General features: G+C 37.6%; 1 protein-coding gene across 1 annotated transcript in view; it reads right to left on the bottom strand.

Annotated features, from left to right (window-relative positions):
* Positions 1-981: 981 nt before the first annotated feature.
* The window catches only part of VPS41 (VPS41 subunit of HOPS complex), a 123,044-nt gene continuing 100,884 nt past the window's right edge, over positions 982-23,141 (bottom strand). The window contains exons 24-29 of the mRNA XM_054816116.1: positions 22,678-22,818; positions 21,021-21,157; positions 13,164-13,263; positions 12,311-12,355; positions 10,776-10,855; positions 982-9,188 (exon numbers count right to left, since the gene is read on the bottom strand). Of these exons, the coding sequence (XP_054672091.1) occupies positions 9,108-9,188; positions 10,776-10,855; positions 12,311-12,355; positions 13,164-13,263; positions 21,021-21,157; positions 22,678-22,818 (584 nt within the window). The 3' untranslated portion in view covers positions 982-9,107. The remainder of the gene's footprint in view (positions 9,189-10,775; positions 10,856-12,310; positions 12,356-13,163; positions 13,264-21,020; positions 21,158-22,677; positions 22,819-23,141) is intronic.

The following is a 23,141-nucleotide window of genomic DNA, read 5'->3' as shown; positions in this document are numbered from 1 at the left end:
TGATGGGGTCTTTATTGTTAGGTTTGCCAGTGTTAGCATATTGCTTCTCATTGAGTCTCTTGGCCTACTTCATTGTGGCTTGACATTAACTTGCCAGAATGTAATGTTCTTTTCTGTTTTCCTTCTCTAGATGCAAAGTGCATATTTTGAAGGAGATCTGTTTACATCTAGGCACTCTCTTTGCTGTCTGTCGAGGCTTGCTTTGGAAAGGGGAGATGCTTTTAAAAGAAAAGTCTGCTATTGGGAATTTAACATTTTTCATACCCCTTGTAAACACTTAACTACTGCTTTTAATTTGCTCCCTCATTTTCATGTAGTTCTTTTGAACAGTTAAGCTTTACTGTGACAGATCACTTTACTGTGACACATTACTTAGATGCTTCTACATCTTACACGCAGACAATATCCAGAGATCCCTTCCAAACAGCACTTCTATGATATACATTACATCTTGCTCTCAATTTTATGTTACCCAATTACAGATTATAGGGTTTCATTTTATAAGATTATTTATTTATTACTGTTCCCTACCCAAAATATATTCAAATCTGTCTTTTTGCTTTAAAGAGTTTTTGTAGCTTCAGCCTTGGAGTCTTCTGGGTGAAGACTAACAAAATTCCTTGTTAGTCTTTTGTTTAAAACATCTCTAATTTATTTCAGTGCCATAAACTTAATTCCATACTAGTTTAGGTGGAACCCACTTCCTTATAATCTTAAATCGCTTTTTACCATGCCATTTTCTCAACTATGTTTTTAGGACTCTGCCTTTCTACTTGTCATGCTTCAGCTACTGGGAATATTTCAGAAGTGTCACCATGAGGATTTTAATATACCGAAGTGTTTTATATTGCTAACCCCTTTTAGGTTATTTCTATTACATGATCATGTGCTGGCAACATTTACTATGAATACTCTTGAGACAATACAGCCACCATCATGATGGACAAAAAGCAAAACAGGAAGGATTTTTTGTTTGTGGGGTTTGGTTTTTGTGGGAGGTTTTTTTGGGGAAAAAAAAATATATATATACACACAGAAATTTGCAATAGACCAGAATCAAATTATAAGCATGACACCACACCAGAAATTAGCAACCAGTTTTAGATTTCATTTGTTGGGATTCATCCCAAACAAAATAGACAAAGTCACCTCATCACCTGCCACTGCATGAATTGTAAGATAGTAAGTGAATGAATAGTAAATGAATTTAGTAACATGGTTTGATTCAATTCAGCATAAAGGTTGGTTGCAGTCACAAAAGAACAGGTTGGGCTGAGGCAAAAGAGGAGAGAGGAAAGATTCAATACCTAGAAAAATCTGTTTAAGAAAGCCTGATAATTTCTTTACCTAATCTCATTGTGAAACACAACTAGATGTTTATTCTTCAGATCCAACAGCATGAGCCTTACCCGTATAACACTGCAATGCAGAATATGGGAAGAAGCATTTAAAACCAACTATCAACACACTCATATTTCACAGGAGCAGCACAGGGAATAATCTCTTTAAATGCCCTTATAATTTTGGTTTAATACAGTTTTGGAAGTACACATTATTAAGTAAAATGGTTTTCACTGTTTCCTAGAATGATAAATGAGTCATAAACCTCTCTGGCGGTAAATCAGATCAAAACCAGCCAGCTCAAAAGCCAGCTCACAGCTGATCTATTTGATTTTACAGTATTTATTTATGCAAACTACTATCTAAGGAGGGTCATGTGCTGTCCTCATTTAAGTTGAGGTAAATTTATCATCAAGTCCAACAGGAATAAAGCCTGTCTCATGTTTTCATGTGACTGCCGAGCTGCCTGGATCTATACATAGATAGATATAAAATAGCAGTCACAGGCTCCAAGGCTGCAAGCTGATGTCAGGAGGACCTTTGATTGCTTTGACTGACCTGATATAAAATTTTTCCCACTCTTGCCCAAAAAAGGGCTGGCCACTTTTTTCCTCTTCCTACCACATGCAATGTATTTTCATTCATTCCTCCTTGGTAGAGACAAGTAAGTGTCCAGCTTCAGCCTTCATTCATCAGGAATGAAAAGGTATTGCACCTGCTTGTTGAGCTGATGCAAGATTAACATCTTCAAAGCAGCCTGACATTGCTCTTGGTACAGACAACGGAGGAACAGAGGATTTCCGCTGCAATTCCCAGGCAGCAAGAGCTGCAAGGGCACTTGTTGGTTATGCAAGTGAGCAAGACAAGCAGCAGGTACCTGTGAAAAAGAGAGGCAAAGGAAAATTTGCATGCCAGAAATGTGCTTAAAAATGCAACTGCATTTTTACCACTAAGGAAGTCGGCATTGTTCCTGTGAATAATGATTGTAAATACTGAATAACACTTCTGCCAAGCCAGGTGCTTAGGAATATCTGTCCTTTTGTTGGGGACCATGATCTAACTCCACAGTAATTTATACTGGCTTCATGTCTGGACTGGACTGCAGCATTATAAAATACCCACGCATAGAGCCTTCAGCATGAAGAAAAAATTCTCAATTATCTTTGAAAGGCCATGTCAATCAGAAGAGCTTCCTGAAGACTGGAGGAAAGCAAGTGCCACTCTTCAAGGCTGTAGTCCTTGTTTTAACTGATCCTCTGGGATATCATCATCTTTAAGAAGGGTAAGAAGTAGGATCTAGGGAACCACAGGCTCGTCAGCCTCATCTCAGTCCCTGGGAAGGTAATGGAGCAAGCAATGCTGGAGCAGGGGGACTGGACTAAATGATCCTGAGAGGTTCCTTCCTACCTCAGTGATTCTTGTGGCACCACTGAAAATTACTGGAAAATTCACCTCTGAAGGAAAACTTTTTCCTTGGTTTGACACCAGGGAATGAACTCCCCCAGGAACTAAGGACGAACAAAGATCTGGCTACCTTCAACATGACATACAAAGCACATACTTTTGATCTTGCACACTTTAACACATACACAGCACAGTGTCTGTGTTTGCAGATACTGACTGAAAATCACTACACAGTTCAAAACAAGGCACTCACTCCAATGCACGTACTTTGGGCAGGTGGAGGGAGGGAGGAAGGGAGGAGGAGAGGGAGAGAGAGAACAAATATGAGATAATGCAAACAGAACATAGTCCCCTTAGTGCATCACCAGAAAGTTTTTTTGGTACCGCAGAGAGAATGAAAATCTGCATAGTGTACAACTGAGTTATGCCAGAAATATATTCTTTGCTCAGCTTTATAGATTGCACAGAGAAAATGCTTCCCAACTTCAGTTTTGTTTAACTAAAGATCTCCATTGCTTTGCAGAAATTCCCGATGAAGACTCTTAATAGCTGCTGTTGGACACAATGAAAAACGCTTCAGTGACTCTTTTGCCAGCATGTGCAAAAATAGCTGCTACTGAATGGGTCCTACCAAGTAAAAACTGTATTGTCACCTGCACCTTCCAGTGCTACTACTATATTGCGTGCAAGACATGGTAATATGCGAGACAGTTGCTCATTTTTAAAAAACATTTTCCTTAATCTGATTTCAAAAAAATCCACAACTATTTATTGTGGCTCTTGTCCCTCACTGCCACCAGAGACAGACAAATCTGCATCCTATGCAAACACTATTTGAACACATCATCCTGCTGACATCTTGCTAAATGCTATTTTACCGCCATCAGACACCAAGATACCATTACCTTGTCACCCTAATTGGACTTAAATCCTACTGGCATCACGCTAAAAGCAAGGGGAAAAAAAACCTCAACCAACAATTCAACTGCCCTCTGCAGCTCCTGCCACTTTCTAGCCCTTAATTACTCTACTACACCTCCACCTCCAGCAGTTCCTCCAGGCTAGAGGGGTACCAACCTCTACTCAGCAGGTTTCTGACTCCTGCTGCTGCAGCACCACAACTGGTCCTAAGCACAATCCAGCAGCAGAAGCCACTGGCAGCCTTGTCTGTTCAGATTGCAGACTCCTGGGGAAATGTCACAGCCTAAACACATCAGAAGCTCTAAGACGTGCTCTATTGCAAAAGCTTATTATGTTCCCCATTTTTTGAGGCCTTTTAAGACTAAATTTAGGTCGTTCCCACTATGACTCATTGACTTCTCTTAGAAATTCTCACACATCCTATTCTCTTGTGCATTTGATGCCTCAGACACTTCAGATGTCCTGTCTTCTGCATAATTTAATATTTGACTGTAGTAAAAGAAAGCACACATTGTCTTGAAGAACAGAAAAAAAGTCATCTAGGGATTTCTCTAATGCCAAGAGAAAATTAATTTTTCATGGCACAGTGGAGTAAGAAGACAGTCCCAAAAGTATATAATTAAAGAGTCATTCTCTCAATGTGCTACATTTCTTACAAGTCTTATTTAAATGGTTTTGAGAGTATAGCGATTGATTTAGAGCTAGTATTTGGCAAAGATCTGCTCGAGGGGGAAACTCTTCTAGAGAGGAAGAGACCCTGATGTTACATCTAGCATTTGCAAAAATGGGTAAAAGTTATGCTGCATGGATTATAAAGTCAGAAGTCTACAACACAACAAGAGAGAGGGAAACAGGCTTTTCCTGATTTTCCTCACTTGGATAATGGTCCTAGTTCAGCATTAGGTAAGAATTTTCCTGCAAGTATTTACTCAAACTGCTATCAAATGACACAGGCAGGGAACCCGTCCAACCAACCTGCAGAGATGACACTGTATTTTCCAAGGTGACTGAGACATATAATACTTGAATGCTAAATCACAACATTTCAGAAATGGAAATCCAACATCAGGTTTTCCTTTAAGAGATTACTTGCAATCCCACTTCCCTTGAATTGCAGTTAGGAGTCCTAGTCACCAAGCAGAAAACCACCATGGCAGCGTACACAAGAGCAAAGAGTAAAACAGTGCCTGCTTAAAAGACTCTAGCTAAATAAACATTACCTGAAAGGTAGAAAGCGATTAAATTTCCTAAGATGAAAACTTGATAAGCCAGTCTGGTGCAGTCCATACAGAATATTGACAGCCTCTATCCAATTATCAGCCAAAATTTAGAAAAATATGTTGCAGCATAGTCTCCTACTGAAAATACGTTACAAAACATCGCTGACAACTGGATGTTTCTTGTTCTTTGCTTTACAGTAGTTCTTGACAAATCTGCAGTCAAGTCCATGGCAGCATCTGTTCATGAAAACACTTATTTCAAGTAGGAATATAATGTTGATCTAAAAACATGCAAACAACTCAGTCTTTGCTCTGGCTCTGTAACACAAGATCATTCCTTCATTCTTCTGCCACAGCAGTTTTAGCTGCTGCCTTTAGTAGTCTAGAATAGCTCTTGTCCAACATCTGTCCTCTTACCACCGTAGCTGAAACAGCAGAACCAGCCTTCCCCTCTTGCATATTGACAAAGTTGTACATAAGGTTGAAGCCTGAAGGGTCTACCTAAAGCATACAGAAGCAGAAGGTTACCCAGGGGCCATATATGCCTTTAATTTTCAGTGTGAAACAGAAAAGTCTGTGGAGGCCAGAATCAGCAGCTGCCAAACTAGCAGCTTTTACATGACATCAGAGCTGCCGCGATGCAATAGCTGCAGAAACCTGTCCTGCTGCTGCTGTCCAGCCAAGCACTGGCCACCTGCTCCAATTCATGGTGAAACTCTACTCCTACTAAACTCAGTGGCAAAACCGTCTGAGATGCTCAGCTCCCCAGCCCACCAAAGGGTTAAACATCTGTCAGACAAGCAACTTACTCCTGTTCCAACACACAAGACTCCCTGCATTCAGGCTTCCCCACAGGTGAGCAGCTGTCAGATGCAGCTACAGCTAGAGGACATCACTGTATATAGCATGACTCCTTGAAGTACTAACTGACATGTAACATTGGGTGGGAGATGCTCACCCACGCACCAAACACAGCTGATTCAATACATCACTTGATTTGGTAGAGGAGCTGCCTCAAGCCCACTGAGATACAGCTACCAGCCAGTAAACACACGAGATTCAGCTGTAGCAGAAGGCAAAAGCCAATCATGCACCTCTCGACTTTAATGAGACCCAAAAGATCTGCAGAGCCTGTCCCAGCCCCTTTCAGACATTGTCTATCAGCCATAAAAAGATCACCCAATAAATAATTAATTTATTACAAGAGCAAGAGGCACTTCTTACTCACCCTACAAATTACTGGCTAGAGCTTTACTGCTGGCAAGTCCCTCCCAGTCCTCACAAGTCTACTAGGAACAGATTAACTCCTCCTTTTGCACAAGTCAACATTTATCCTGATGCCGTCACTTTTAACTGAGCTCTCAGCAGGACTAAATAGCCTCAGGCTCACCGAGCACCACTAGCTCCTCACCTGGACCCAGCAAAGTCTTTAGTGTAGCCCAACATTGCCACCCAGCCTACCACACAGCATTGTGGGTCTCAAAAATAATAAAACAAAGAGAGATGAGAAAAATCATCCACAGACTCATTATAACCAAAATACTCTTTGATAGAGCAGACTAACACATTCTTACTTGATCCATCACAGTTCGCTTTATTGGTCACTACTGAAGAAATGACAGAGAACTGGATGGATCAGTGGAAAAAATTGTGATTTCCTTGTTAAATTTACCTTAAGTTTACCTTAGTTAGAAGCACAAGCACTTTGATAAATGGATTGACATCTTAAATAAGCTCTGGGGAAACTGGGTAAGTGCTATTCTGTACTTTTCTGAAGGATTATGCAACTCTAAGGCTACTTCTTAGGCAGAGCTGTTCTCCAGAAGAAAAGCTCTTGGGTAGCTGAATATTTTAGATTCTAACCTCAGACATTTTCTATGATGTGAAGGTTTCTTAGGAAGAAAAGTGAATCAAAGTCAGGACTGTACATTTCTTGCTGAATCTTAATGAGCAAAGTCAGAATTCAGAACATGAAAAGGGTAGTCCCTGAAGCCCAAATGAAAGAAGCTTTGGATTTAAAGAAGATTTTGATTAGATTTTCATACAGTGATTTAAAATTACTTGCATAATGCAAAAAATATGCCAGGCTATAATGCAATATGATTGCCAGTGATGGTAGGCTAGCAAACTGAGTCACCGAACGCTCAAATGCTTTAGGGAATTTAAGGCCAAGCTGAAGTAAACAATATACCTGCTTTAAATTATCATATAACTCTGAGCTACAGAACTCTTTGTGGCATAACTCTATAGGAGTAATTTGACTTTTTCCTCCCAAAAGCTGACAGCTTATGGCAGAGCATTCTTAGGTATACAAAAAAGCTGCTTGGAGCTACTAAGGAAGAGGGGTTTTTAAAAAGTTTCTAAACTTGTCTACAGGCATGCAATAGCTGAAATACCATGGTGAAACAGCCCTTAAGCTCACTGGAGCATTTAGCTTGCTAGGAATCAAAGCAGCTTTCCTGATCAATGTAGTAAAGAATCTATAAATTAACAACATACCTGAGAATGTGTACTAGCTGCTGAAAATGAACTGCTACAGAGCCAGACAGTAATTCTTATGGGTGAAGCTTGACATATGCAGGCTGTGCTCTGCACTACAAAGCTCCTATCCTTCTGTTACTTCATCTACTGCATGTCCATAAATAATTGGCACCAATTCTTATTTTTTGAGCTGTCTGCATTATCACAATACAATATTATTGCTATGTTTTTGAGACATCTATCTTTTTAATGATAATTTTGCCTTCAATAAGCATGCAGAGTAAATCCTCGCATTTCTAATACACTTAAAATTTTATTCCAGTATTATATCTATGCAGTGGACAAACAAAAATCACTCATCGGATTGCTAGACCAGCTCAGCCAACTGCCCAAAGGATATCAAAAAAGTATTACGAATTTACATAAAGTCGATACCCAGCTTTCAACGATATAGATTATTTACATTGGACTAAGGTACAGGAGAACTTAGAGGTGTTCTGTTTTTCCAGTTTTACAGGTACACTGCAGTATCACCATACCATTGTTTCAAAACTTAGGATGTTAACTACTTGTTTAAACATCACAATTTGATGGTGAAATAATGTATTTCTACTTACAAGATCCAGTTGTTATAAAGAGGAAAAATATCTCGGGAGTTATGAAGAATTACTATTCTTAGGGAAAAGATGCTTATATTTAATTTAATCAGAGAATATTTTAAAGAGATTACGTTGCTGTGAAGACATTCTGAAAGATCACCTCCTTTGAATCAACCAAACAGAACACAGCTGAAATTAAAAATATGGGTTTTGTTAACATCCAAAAAGACTTATTTAACTTAGCTCTTAAATAGCTAAAGCCTATTAGAAACTCCTGGAGATCTTGTCTTTAAAAGGCCAGATTATTTTTTTTCTTTTCTGTATTTAAAGTTATGCACTAGGACCACAGTTATAAGATAAGTGTAAAGACCTACTGCTAACATTTTAAAAGAAAGTTTCTGGATGAGTTTAACGTGAGAAAAACCCACCTTAAACTACTGCATTGTGAAGATCAACTGATAAACAGTTTACAACAAACCCCCCATGGCAGGGGGGTTGGAACTAGATGATCTTTGAGGTCCCTTCCAACCCAACCCATTCTATGATTCTCTGAATGTGTAACCATACAACCTACGTAAATTGCCAATGTGTGGAATTAACAGTTAATGAGTTTGTTAATTTAATGCATGATTCAGCACACAGCCAGCTTCAAGTCCTGAAGCAGTTCCACTGAAAGCAGTCAGACTCGTCATGTGTGTCAAGTTGAACAGTTCACTAATAGACTAAATCCGGACTAAAGTAGTTTGGTGAGCTGAATTCGCAGTAATTCATCTTTCTTTACAATATCTAACCATGAGCCTGATATAGCTCCAAACTGAAAAGCACATTAGCTGATACCAAGTACAAATCCCCATACTGGTTTTTTTTTCTTCCCATTTTATTCGTCTTTTCTGTTCCAGAGTTAAGTAACAAGCTGAGGAAAGGAACAGTGAAATATGAATTGAGTAACAAAGACTTACTAGGGAAAGGTTTTCAATATTTTCTCTTTCCTGAAAACATTCAATAAGCTGGATATCTTAGAGAAACCAACTTTAAAACACAATTAGAATATACAGAAATGATGACTAACAGAAACTACAGTGGCTCTGCATGGTCTTAACAGAGTTGGTGTCACAGACTGGCATGGAGAACTAGGGGAGCGCTATTTCTTCATCTCCAGGATTGCACTTCCTGGCCCTCGGTGTTTGGCACTGCATATGTTGCAGAACTGGACAGGAGATACCTAGAAATTAAGAAGAAAACAAGAATCTCTTAGAGAGATGTAGCCAAGTTAGAATGTGGGAAGATGAATGAAAAATGCCTTTCTCAATGTTACTATTCACAGTCGGGCTGTTCCCTATAGACACATTCATAGCTAGCTGTAGGAAGGCGATACAGTGGAACACAATAAAGCAGGCTATTCTGGAGTCTAGAGTCCGAAAGCAATACACCTCACCCCTCCCTGCAAGTGTATTACCACCACCCTCCAGAAGAGTGACGTCAAATTTCTTCCACAACAAAAATGAAAAATACAGAGTCAAAAATATCACTGATTATCTCCACAGATAAAAGAAGAAAGTAAGTCACTTGGTCAGCTCTATTGACCACTGCATGTCTTAGTCACAGCTCTGTCTTTGGATAGTGCTCTACAGATTTTCAACAGCTGAGAATACGGGCTGAATACTGTCCATCTGATATTACATGTGTTTATTGCTACTCCTGTGTTTAGCTCTGTGCAATGCTTTATGCATGCATTACTTTCCTTTCAGTGTGTCACCAGTAACCAAATATCAGTAATGCAACTGATTACCTAAGGCCAAGAAATACTATAGCAGTGAAGAATTTGGTTTAGATATATTCGATGAATGTATGAATACACAGCTATCTGCACATCTATCATGTAATATTCGTGTCACATTTGAAAATCCCATCTGGCAAGTTACCCAGTCCCACCCCTGTCCCAGTAAATTGAGAATGCTAGATAAATTTTAGATTGCTTCTCAAATAATAAAATTTGTGGTAAATATTGTTTGAATAAATATTTACTAGATGTTAGGCTTTCTTATGCAAATGATCCAATTCATTAAGATTTTCATAACATATTTAAGTATACATGCTGTACCATATGGCTACAAGCACTTTGCTTGGTTACTTGCAGATCAAGTGATTCACCGAAGTTATTTTTTCACTAGATGTTCATTTTCAGAGACAGATACAGAATCAGAAAAGCTTGAATTCCATTTTCTTTGTGATTTTATTACCATTCTGATGCTTTCATTCCTAAATTCAAAGCTGGTTATATCTAGAAGTTAGGTTTTTTTGTTTGTTTACACTGGAGAGGGGGAAAAAATATTTCCCTGATGAAAAAAAAACATATTCTGAGCATAAAGATTATTACAGTATTTAAATATTCACTCTGAAATGAGTGGGTTTTTTTCTTCCAGGTCAAAATCATTTAATATGGTTCACTTGACAAAATACCTTTATTCTTGTCTTTAATTAAACATAAAGTGAGAGCTACAATGGGAAAGAATTAATAAAAAAACCAAACAGGTCGTATTCCCTGTATGTGTCAAAGCTGCACTGCATATTCAGATTGCAGAAAATGATAAAATACATCTCAAACAGCAGCAATTTCTTTCTAAATTGGATGTACTTCAGTTGCAGATACCCTAAACACCCTACTACTACGGGATATCATCACAAATAATTACTGTAATCACATTATAATTCCTGATAGACCCATGTCCTTCTCCTCAGTTGACAAAAGGAAATAATTTGTCCTTTTATCTTTGGCAAAGGTATCAGAGGGATTAAGCTAGTTCCTTACTGTGTTAGATACCGGGAGGCACTCTTTGTGAAACATATGTCTGCAGTGGAACACTACCACGTTGAAAGACTTGGATGCATCTGGGAAAGAAAAAGTAAATTCTTTACAACAGGGCACTGAAACAAAGGATTCAGTGGCTACAGCAGCATGTGCCCGTATTCCATGATAGAAACATCAAGTAATATCTTTCTATCAAATTAACGTCCAAATTATTCTGGCTCGTTTACAGAAACTAGGCAGAGTGATGCTTTCAGGTAATGTATCCCCATGACAGAGTTACAATTTTATTCTGTGGCTTAAATGCTATATACCTTTTCAATAAAAATTTCTTCATGTCAATCTGTGCTACATGCTAAATTTGGGGAGGCAGAAGAGTTAACTACCACCAAATATTTCAGCCATTTCAAAGGAAAGTTATCAAAACAATTCTTGCGCTGGTGCGGGGAGAACCAGAACACTAAGCAGTTCTAGCACCTACACTTCATGCCATGATCTTGAAATTTGGCAAGAAGCTGCCTAAGCGTACAATGTGCCTTTTGAATCCCAGATGAATATTTAGCCCAGTTAGAAGCCTACATACAACATCGACATATCCAAATAATAATCTTCTCACTCAGCAGTAGCATCCACATTCTATTCCTTGGGTCCCATTCTCTCGACACACAATACCTCAAGGTACTAGCATGTTCAGCTCTGCCAGGTTTTCTATCACCGTGTGCCTGCTGTGGTCTGTATTTTGGTGCATGTGACCATAGTATAGCTGTCTATTTTTTATTTATTTAAGCAAAAAATGGTAGAAACCAGGTTAAAAAACTGTCAGTGATTCTACTGGGCTATGCACACTTGGCAAACAAAAAAAAAACCAGGTTCATACATACATGTTGTCTTTTATATTCTTGTTTGAAGATGCCACAACAGATATTATCTTGGTAAAAGTATTTCTTCTTAAGATGCCAAACAACTATATTAGTATTTCTGTTGCAGAATGTGTATCTTCAAGATAATATCCTGAATTTCTAGATTCAAGAATAACTTTAAGAAGATGTTTTAGAACTAGTCTGTTATAAGCTGTTTCAAGTATGACAGCAGTGACTGAAGCTAAGTTTTTCACCACTCAGACAAAAGGTATATTCCATAAAACTTTATAATCTATAGATTCAGCCTAAATTGTTCAACAGATTTGACACGATTTGGTGGCAACAGTTTAGTTCTGTGGTTCTAATAATCTTTGAGAATACTTATGTTGATGGAATTAAAAGCTGCTTTTCATTCCATGTATTTCAAAACAGAAAATAAGAAAGATGAATAAGAAAGAAGAAAAATAATCTGGGTTTACTGCAACAAAAAAAAAAAAGTTCAAATTACACTCTACTCCCACATCAGAATTCCTAAGCAAGCTTTGCACAGGAGACTGAAATCTATACAGTGATTACCAAGGGAGACTACCACACATTTCTATGAATAAAAGCAAACAGCAGTTCCTCTAAAAATAAACAAAACATACAATCTCTTTCTCTTCCAGAAAAGCATCCTACCTGAAGGAAGTATTGGAGACAGGCATGATTCGCAAATATTCTCCTCTGGAAAAACAAAACAAAACAAACTTGTAACAGCTTTGTTAAACTCCATGTTTACTTTTTTTTATAAAGCAGGCATGAACATACTGCTATTACAGAAATGGAGCTTGGTCTTAAAGTATTTACTTAAGATGCTTAACAGCATATATTAAAAATTGAATTGCAATACTGAAGCAGCATTTCTATTAACAGCATGAGAAATGTTTACATTATCTGATTCTGACTGTGGCAGAACTGCAGGAGCAAGGCTGTGTAGGATCAGTGCTGTAGAGGCACAAAGCAAACTGAAAAAAGGAGCGTAGGATGGGTGCCTGATTTCTCTGCAGCATTTTGTAGCAGAAGCTTTGATCTTCTGTCCTTCCATCAGCTTTTGCCTCTTGGTATTAACACTCAGCTGGTGTGAATTACAGCGCTGCTCACATGCATTATTAGCACCTTGCAAAATAGGTTCAACTATTTCTGAAAACTATCTTGTAGCTTTTGCTTTGGTTGCAGATTATCATTGTCTGACTATCCGTGTTGGCACTGAACAGCGTTTTTCACCTTTATAGACAAACTGCAGGAGACAATACATTACTGGCTATGCAGAGATTGAAGAGGAAAAAACGCATGCTGGGTCTTGTAGTTTTTGAGATAAAAGCGTTTCCTTTGCAAAGGGGAGAGCAACTAGCATCCTACTATACGCTACAAATAAGGTACAATACTCAGGTTTTTGGGCAGCTTCCAAAGCGGACAGTCACGTGGCTTGGGTCTATAAACCAAGTAAAAGACTTCAAAACCTTGAAAGTCGCCATGTTTCCTCTGTACCCACCATCTACTAGAACCCCCTTCATCTGAGTTCGATGCATTTTCTTCAATAGAGAGAGAGAATCGGCAACAAGTATCTTTTTGCAACCTTCCCGCAGCAAGATCTGTTGGTACAAAGAACACAAAATACAGTGGTTGTTGAATAGATGGGCATATCGACTATCTCGGCAAGTCTCCACCGGGTTTCTGCTGCCAAAGAGAGCGCAAGGAACGTGTAAGACTTTTCAAAGCTATTATAAAGGAAGGAAAGGGGGAATCTCCTGTTACCACCACCTTTACATAAATGAAAAACCCACAAACCACCTCAAAAAAATAAAATCATTTACAAATATACTATTGTTATAAATTATGATCTTCTTCCTATGAGCTTGTCTTAACAAAATACAATGGAGAGGGTTTCTTACAGTTCCCATCGCAACTGGTTTCCAAACCATTTCAAAACTTCTTCTACCCATATCTTTCCTATCTTCTTTAGGAAAGGTATTTGATAATCATAAAACTGTCATAAACACAGCAATTCAAAATTTATTTTGTGCAAACATATTTCCTGCTGAGGTGTCACTTAATAAGCAGTATTAAATGGCCATTCAACTAACCAAAGGTCCAGAGTTTGTTCCTCCTTAGCAAACGTCTCAGCCTCCTTTCTATTTATTTAATATTTTTCATTAGATTGACATGTCATTGCCTGCCAATGTTGTGAAACACAAAAAGAAATGAAGGGCATCAAAATTATACAGAGCCTTATTTCACAATGCTTAATGAAGCAAGTATGAAAATATGACAAACCCAAATAAGTCTTCTGGAATTTTTTTTCTTCATCCTGAGTTGGTGCTTGGAAATTTGTTTTCCAAGACAAGAATTCCTCTGAACTGTGCTTTCAAGAGGCTCACAGTCAGTTTTAAGCTGAACAACTCTACCAAAAAAACGTGGTATACAAAGGTGATGTCCATTCCTTTCTCCTGCTTATTGACATTACAGGAGACGTTGAGCGTTCTAAAACAGTCCAAGATACAGCTAATGCAAACACCTTAAAAATAGTATAACAATCGATTTTACAGCCAGGTGAACACTGTCCAAAGCCTTATCTTCTCACATACATATTGAGAAGTAATAAGGATGCACTGCCAAGAATGATATGCAGTTAAGACTGCAAATCTGAAATCCATTACAAAAATTAAAATTAAGTAACGCTTTAAGCATTTCAAACTGGACACGTCAGTGGGTAAATTGCATTCTTCGGTATGAGACACATTGAGCCAGAAAACACTTCTGAGCGCTAGAAACTGAATGTAGCTTTACAAGACAAACACTTAGAAAATTAATCATTTCTATCTGTAATAATCTCAGGAACTGAGTATGTCTCCCCTTCCAACTTTATCCAAGGGCACCAGAGATTGGTAAATTCTGTTTTACATCTAGAAAAATGTCACTGGGTTTGAAAAAAATACTAGAAACTTTTTGCAAGGACAATCGAATGAGACTACATTTCAGAATGACTGTTTGCCTGATTCAAAATATTCTCAATCAGCAAACTACATCCCAAAGACAGGTAAATAACTTGGAATGGATGAGGTCTTGGCTATATACTGGAGTCTTGCTAGCTGCACTCAGCATAAGGAGAAGAAAAATCCCATGTTTAAGTAAAAGGAGCAAAGCATGCATGTTAAATGAGAGAGGCAGAACAGCAAAACAAAGATTTACTATTTTCTACTTAAAATAGTATGCCAACAGAAAAAGTTCATTTAAAAAAAGAAAAATAAACAGGAAAGCAGTAGACATCATTAAGTCATTGGAAAACCTCTATACTGTTTGATGCCTTAAAAAATAGAAGTAACAGAAATACCTTAAGACATATCTTATAAGACACATGCACTATCTTTCCCCCGTTATTTGAACTCCACTAAGATTTTTCCATACGACATTCAATGACTGTTTGTCAGACCTTATTTTGCTAGAAATGGAATACAGTAGGCAGCTATTATATAAAAGTCACAATGAAGAATGTAAAGTGTCAAATCTCAAGGTAATAAATCTCAACACTTCTGCAGAAACAGATTTGAAGAGCTCAAAGATGAGATGGATAATTTAAGAGTTATAGAAAGAGAAGCAGGAGAGGGAATTTGGAGGTGAGATAGAGGGAGAAAGAAATGTTTGAATTAACTTCTTTCCGTTAAAAGGAGGGAGAAGTATATAACTTTGCACCCTAAGATTAGGCTAAACTAGTTAAAACTGACATCAGGCATAAATCTGTAATGAAACCTCTTGCTGAGGAGAAGAAATAGGACTCAGGGGATGAAACAACTTTTTTTTACCCTTTAAAAGCACATGATTGCAAGCACAAGCAGGACAGCATGGTTCACCTACAGAAAGAAGTTTTAGGCACATATAATGCTTTTTACCACATTAATGAAAACTGCTGAACCCAAAACATTTATTGCAAAAAAAGAATCCTGGTTCATTTTCTGACTATATTAGGGAAGATGCTACTGCATAATTAAAATCAGATGCCATAAAAACTTCTATTTAATTAAAAAAGTCCTGATTTACAAATGCCTCCCATTATCTTTAAAGGAAAACACTGCAGCATGCAGTTAATTTGAAAGGGTATACTCAAAGCTCTGAGAATAAATTCAGGCCTTGATTCAGCTTAGCGCTCAAACAAGTCCAAGTTTCTCAAGGCCAATTAACCAAATTCTTCCAAACGGCATCACAACCGCAATTAAAAGCACATTATTTTTCGGCTTTACAACCAAAAGGCAGACGTCGCTCTGTGCAAGCTGCCACCTGCCCCCTAGTGCCTCCAAGGTGTCTGAACAGCAGCTTATTCGTGTTCAGGAGCAAAACCCAACAATTTTTCCAGGTGCTGTTTCAAGCAGCATTTATCAGCTTATCATCAGGGTCTATTAGTTCATAACCTCTGTTATGAATGGATAGATGTGAATTCTATGAATGGATGAATCCCTGTTATCCATCAGAGTTACTGCGGGTTCAATCAAAGTGAAAACTACTAAGTCAACATTTGAGTAAAATGGCTAATCCACAAAATCTAGAGGTACTGCATCTAAACAAATTGCTTTTACATTTTAAAACTAGGGAAACAGGTCTTAGAATACCAGCATCTTTTGAAGTTTTCTTCTAACAACTGTCATACAAAGGGTGAGAAATTAGGCATTTCTTTCTGAAACAAGGGAAGCATGTAAATCTCTTCCAATACCACAAGCATTTCCTAAATTTCACTCAGGTATAGACTGAAGCTGAAAAGAAATGTACTTTATACATTTGGAAAGTGTAACAGGTTTATAACTAACTCACACGTGCACAAATAAGGGGATTTTTCTATCAGCATTCTCTGTGAGACGTGTGATACAATGCTTCTGAAACCTGGAGCATGATTGAATGACTTATTTTAAGAAAGGCTCCTGCATTCCTCATTCAAAAGTTAAGACCACTGCGTAATCACATGTAACTTAAATGTGTGTGAACCATTTCATATTCTTTTTCAATTTAATTTCCAGGGAACTGAATATAAAAGGCAAACACAAAGTTCAAAGGTACATTCGAGAAAGGAGGTCTTTTTTTTAAAATCAAACCGTTGTACAACTGTTGAGTTTCAGCCCAAAGTCACATAAAAACATCAGTAGCACTGGTTTCACTGAAAAAATAATAGTTTGAATTTATATTTTGCATAACAATACTAGTAAACGCTGATTTTGCTACAATTTTGAAATAAGAGCATTAGTGACCTAATTGTGTTGGCTAAGGGAGTTTTTAAAAATAATTGCACTGGTAAGTTCCTAATGGGAACACAGGTTCTGTGTGAGGCTCAGAGAAACAATGTCTATGTGGGGAAACCGAATTAAAGTTACACTGACAACAACTTTTCAATTATATGGAGATAAAGTTCAGTTTTGATTCTGTGTCTTTGAAAACACTTTTAGATGCAAGCAGTAAAGATGAAAATTATTAAACTTTTGTCAGGGTATCAATATGACTTGACTCAATTTGGTTAGCTTGCCATAGATTTGAATGGTATTTAGTTATGTTGAGACTGTTGACTGAAGAATGGTGATTTATTTGCCTTTAAATAAAAAATGTGCTAGGAATGTGTCATTATTAATAAATAACCAGGTTTCTCCGTAAGACAACACACCTTCAGGAGTTTATAAATTCAAAGGAAGTAGTCTGTGGTCTACTTTATCTATAAATTTATGGCACCAAGAAACTAGATTTCAGGAGTTAGATATAAAATATAATAAAAAAGTTTTAGACTACACTTTACTTGACAAATACTCCTGTTAAAATTCAGACAGCTATAACTTTGTCTTTGTTGTCTATGTCTTCATAACTTTGTGGTCTATGAATGTTACTGTACATAAACACTAAAATCAGTATTATTTCAGCAGTAAATAAACTTTCATCACTACAATAAATCAGTGTCATTCAACTATCTACTATGGTTTTAATATACTAAGTCAGACGATGACAAAGAGAAAAGATTATAATAAATGATCCACAAGAGGGAACAAACAAAAATAATCACTTGGAGTTTTAATCCCAATTCAGAAAACCACTTAAACGAGTACTTAAATCTTTTCCGGTTTTGGAAAATACTTAAGTGTGTGTGCAGCTTTAAGTTCATGGAGGAATAGCACTTCCTGAAGTTGGAAAACAAAAATGGGTATTCTTGAAGAATAATAAGGCAGCTTAATAGATCCCTACTTGTAAAGCAGAGCTGTAATGTCAGAGCAAATGTAAATTAGAAGTACTTAAGTTGTAGCCTAAGAACAAAGTCTCATGTGATCAATATTTTATTTTTACCCAATAGAATACCTAATCCTATCTTATTGCCATGATTGGTTGGTTAGTAGCTAGATATTAGATATTAACTAACAGATATTAACTAACCACATCACTTTAGAGCCGAGGTGATCTTAGAGTAGCACATACAACACTTGCAGCAGTTCATCTAATGGGTAGTAATTTGTTAAACTGAAGCAATCCGTCTGCAATATGCCAACATTAATGAAAACTTAAATTATTCAGGGAAGATCCCAGATGAAAAAAAATACAACAAATTTTGTTGTATTAGTAGACTTCTGTGTTGGATTCTCCAATGCACACTGTAAGCCACATATGGCATGCTTTGGCAGCCACTCAATTTGATTGACTTGGTTTTGCTGGGATGTAAAGAATTGTTTTCAAAAAGACAAAGTCTGCCAAAGGCACTGCTTTTAACTCCTACCCGTATTTCAAATCACATCTAATGTAAAGTTTACTGCTAAGGAAGTTTAGAAGCATAATAGGAAAGTTGCATCTGCATACTTACATAAGTATAAAACAATCTTATTAGGGCTTGCAAAAGGAGGCCACAATTAAATACAACACAGCTGTAACACCTTTTGGGGAGCCAATGTTATGAAAAGATCAGCACCTTTTTGGGTTTAGGCAGTGACTTGCAAGCCAATCAACAGGTTCTAACTTCACCTGTGTGCCTCCTTTGTGGATCTTGGCACAAGATTTTCTTTTTTGCCTTTGAAAATGGAAACAATAAAACTTACATGCATACAGAGCTCGAGATCTGAAGAGATGACAGTACAGAAACTCCTAGCCAATGTAATTTGGATTGCTGTACGAGTCCCAAACATCTGGTATGTTATGTGATACAAATCAGGTAGCTTTAACCAAAATCCAAGGAGTTGTGCCAGGCCAGAATAGAGGACATGGACTTCTCACCATAAACCTACACAACATGATGCAAAGGTGTGATCAGGCATCATAGAAACACACCAAAGGCTAGCTGTAAAACAGCTAATGAGGCAGCAGCAATGATGAAGCTACGGCAGAATTGCCCTCAGCAATGAGAAGCCGCTTAGATAGACATTTACTTGAAATCTCAGCCATGTCCTGAAGCACACACTGAATGCAGAAACCATCCTGCTATAAAAAAATTGAGCTTGCCAATCTAAGTCTACTTAGTCTACTTGCCAATCTAAGTGTGCAAGAGCTGTGATAGCATCTATAAATTTCAATGTAGACACACCATCTGTCCATAAACAGTGCAATTTACATTGCCTGCAACACTTTAGGAACAGTCTTATTTTAACCTGTAGCTTATATTTCTCTAAAGAAAAATAGTCCCCCTAGGGTTTTTTGCTATATTGTTATGCTATCGTACAAACAAGCCAAGCACAAATTACATTAAACTTCCCTAATTTCTATTATTCCTACGACAGCTAAATTTTAGCCCTAGAGCTATCCAAATCTACTTCAAAATGAATTAATTTGAAATCCATGAAGCATTTCAATGCTAACAGCAAATAATTTTAGATATTATTCTGAAGGTTAAATACATCCTTTTAATCCCAAAGTAATTTTGTTAAAAGGTATTTGAAGACAAAATTATTCTTCCCTCCCTAAAACGTGACCAAACAATGTCATCAGCTTTGTCTGAAGCCATGCAATATACTTTGCATAAGTGTAAAGCTGCAGCTATGCACACAGCACTTTCTCAGTCCGCCTGAGACCAAAAATTCCATTTTGATTTCAAGAGAATGCAGAAACAGGAGGATCGGCAGTGAAAGCAGCAGGGTACTGAGAGTGGCAAGATTAACATGCAACTGTTTAAATACAGCATGCTATTTATCTAGCATTATTTTGAAAGGATAGTAATATATAAAGAAGTCAATTAAAAACTGGAAGTAATGCTACAACATACTTTATATGCAAACATGTATCTGTTTATCTGGGGTAACTCCTTGCACATAATGGGTGTACAGGAGAACAAGACACTTAACATGCTTTTTTGAAATAATGAAAGCCATAATCTAAAGCGCATGTGATAATAAAATAAAGGAAGAATTTTGGAAAGGCTTAGAACTTGCCTTTTTAAAAGGACTTCTGACATCAATGAAGGCTCTAGCAAGCGTAGTCTTGATTTGGTCTGGTAAGAGACCAGCTGTGACTTTTACTGAAAACCATCACAACTCTCTATTTGCTAGAGATGTTCAAAGACTAATAGCAGATGGGAAACAAATGTTTATGAGGTTCAGAAAATTGGAGTTTCAGCTGCTAACTGGGCTATGTTTTCTCATACTCTGCATAGTCACACCTGGAGCATTCAAACTGCTCTATATCCTTATGTCTCTCAGTAGAAGGGTGCAGAGCAGTGTTACAGAGAACTCAAGTTTGGGCCTCCTTTTGTAGCAGGGAGATTTAAAGTATGCAGTGCAACCCTCTGTTGTTACTTTCAGGAACATTTAAGGGTACATGTCTTAAGTTCTTACAAACACACAGCAAAACCAGTCATGTAGGGAACTGCACATATCTGTATAATTATGCTAAGAACTCCCATAATCCAATGAGCAGTCTTTTTTTTCTTTTTTTTTAAATGCACATTCTGCACAACAGACAACAGAATTTGATTTTAAAAGTTCATCATCTTGTAGGTAGTATGACACTTAACATACAGCTCTTATACCTGGTGAATGTTTTAGCGAGTGCATGTGGTGTTATGCCTTCTCATAGATGAAACAGAATGAAAAGTACTAGTCATGAGACCTTCCAATATTGGACAGTTGGGCAGTATGAATCATCAAGATCTTTCCAGTTCTACTTACCCACCAGGCTTATGACAGCATGGGAGAGATTTAGAAGTGCTAGAAGCCATCAAGAGAAGAGACTATTCGTCTCGACAAATTTCTACCCTTTCTGTCATAGTTTTGTACCAATTAACAGTGACAATGACAGATGTCTGAACAAAATGAACAAACCTTCACGACAACCATTTCTCGTGCTGTTCAGTGGCAAAGTGGGTTTGCTGTCTTTCTGAAAATGAGTATCACAGTAAGAATGTAGCATTTACCTGCAAGTTGTAGTCCTGAAGAATTTTCACTAGTGAGTCTCTCAAATTAGGAATCTCCATGCCTTCCTTGATGCGGTGGATCAAAAGAATGGGATCAACGTGGGTTCCAATATTGTTCAACAAACCAGTAATAAAAGCTGTGAAAACCAAGAGGCAATGAAATTAAGAAAAAAATTCAGCAAAATACCCAATTACAGGTTGCTTTGGTGACAAGCTCTGGCTGATTCTATGACAGTTCTCTACTAAGAGATAACACTAAGCCTCTTTTATATAGCTTTCATATGTTTCTTGCAGCTGTATTTGCTTGAATACAGGCCTTTGGGTAAGAGAGGAAGATACAGTCTGGCAATTCACAGAACTTCTAGGGTATTCAGAAAAGGGGTAACAGAGTATCCAGCACAAACCTACAAGTAAACACTGCATTTCAATTCAACAAAAAGGGCACTCAAACAAACACAGCCAGAAAATTAACCACATTATGTGATTACTCCATCCCCAGTTCCAGGGTGTAAAAACACATTTTCAAGCCCTTAACCTAACTCCAATGTGTTTCTAAACATTGTTGAGAGTGACACAAAAGAACTCTTTTGCTTTTTGAAGTGCACTGGGCTAAAGGAAACACTAGAAGGATGAACCTCAAGGCTGTGTTTTTTCTTCAACCCCCAAAACTAAGGAATATCACTGGAGTTGCTCTGCATATGGGTAAATGGAACTGAGAGAATTTTATATGCTTTGAATCCCTTTTGCTCTAAAGATGTCACTAATTGTAGCATCACTTTCAGTGATGGACTGCATTTAAGTATGGGTAACTTGAGAACACCATTCTTCTAAAGGAGTAACAGATTTTGCTTGCTTCTTCCTGTCAGAATTAGCGGCCAAGGGATGAAAAGATATATGCTGACACTAATTCTACAAGACATTCAATCCTTCAGAAAAGGGATCCCAGGAGAGACTTTAAAGCCTTGATTAAAGCCCCAGAAGAGGTTGCAAAACTAATGGAGTAGATAGTTAAAATAATTCTCTATTTTCTCAGTCATATTGACTCCTCTGAATCTGCCTCCTGAACAAAACTGATGTTGCTTATGAGATTCTGTCAGTTTCTGATTCCATCTAAACTTTAAACCTGAGTAGCTATTCATATAATGGATGAAAGGCAAAATGTAGACATTATTACAGATCTTACCTTTGTGCCAGAGAAACAAAACAAAATTATTTATTCTACTGAGGGGTAGAAAGGTGTAGGATCTTCATTTTCAGAATTTCAAAGGGAAGTAGCTGCAATAAACATACTACACAACATTCTCATCAAGCCTGCAGACTGTGTTTTGAGGTTGTCTAAAAATAAAGCCTCATTCTGCCGAATTAAAAGTGCCATTTTCCCCTTAATTTGTCATTAAGGACATAACTATGCAGAGCTTAGTCAAATGTTAAACCCCTAAGTACTCATTCTGTAGCATGCCCACATGCCGCCCTACTGGGCATTTTTATGCACAGTAGGACAGCTATGTTGTGCTCCACAAACCAGAACTCCTCCCTGGCCATCCATAAACACCTTTGCTAACATGCACATGGATAATTTAATCCTTCAATTGCAAAAGCATTCCACCAAAAAAAAAAAAATACACATGCAAGGCTTCTTAGAAACTATCCCACTTACGTGGTTTATCGATAGAATATAAAATGAGGTCTTCCCAAAGTTCTCCATCATCTTGTTCCTTGGCAAATTCAATAGCTTTATCTACATCTTGCAATTCTTCCATTATCATCTTCAAGGCACTGCGGCTATTACCCATTCTGCCTAGAAGGAAAAAATAAGTAAAGAGATTATAAATCCTAAATGCTTATCAATACTCAGTGCTTTAAGAAGCTCTTTCAATATGAATTTTATAAGTGTGAAGTTGTCTTAGACTATTTCAACCAAGACCAGATCTAATCTAATCTGATGTAGGACTGCAAATCCCAGAGCAATCAGTATAATATGAACAAGTGCTCGGAGCACTTTCCTGGACTGGGACCTGGAACCTTTCTTAAGGATGCGTTTCGTCATATTAGGGGCTCTGAACTGCAGCAACATCTAACATAAGGGGAAGCATGTGCATGTAAACTGTGACATGAAATACT

Source organism: Grus americana, chromosome 2 (assembly GCF_028858705.1).
Source record: "Grus americana isolate bGruAme1 chromosome 2, bGruAme1.mat, whole genome shotgun sequence".
Taxonomy (NCBI): Eukaryota; Metazoa; Chordata; class Aves; order Gruiformes; family Gruidae; genus Grus; species Grus americana.
The sequence above is the reverse complement of the archived record's forward strand: the minus strand, read 5'-3'. Positions and strand labels throughout refer to the sequence as shown.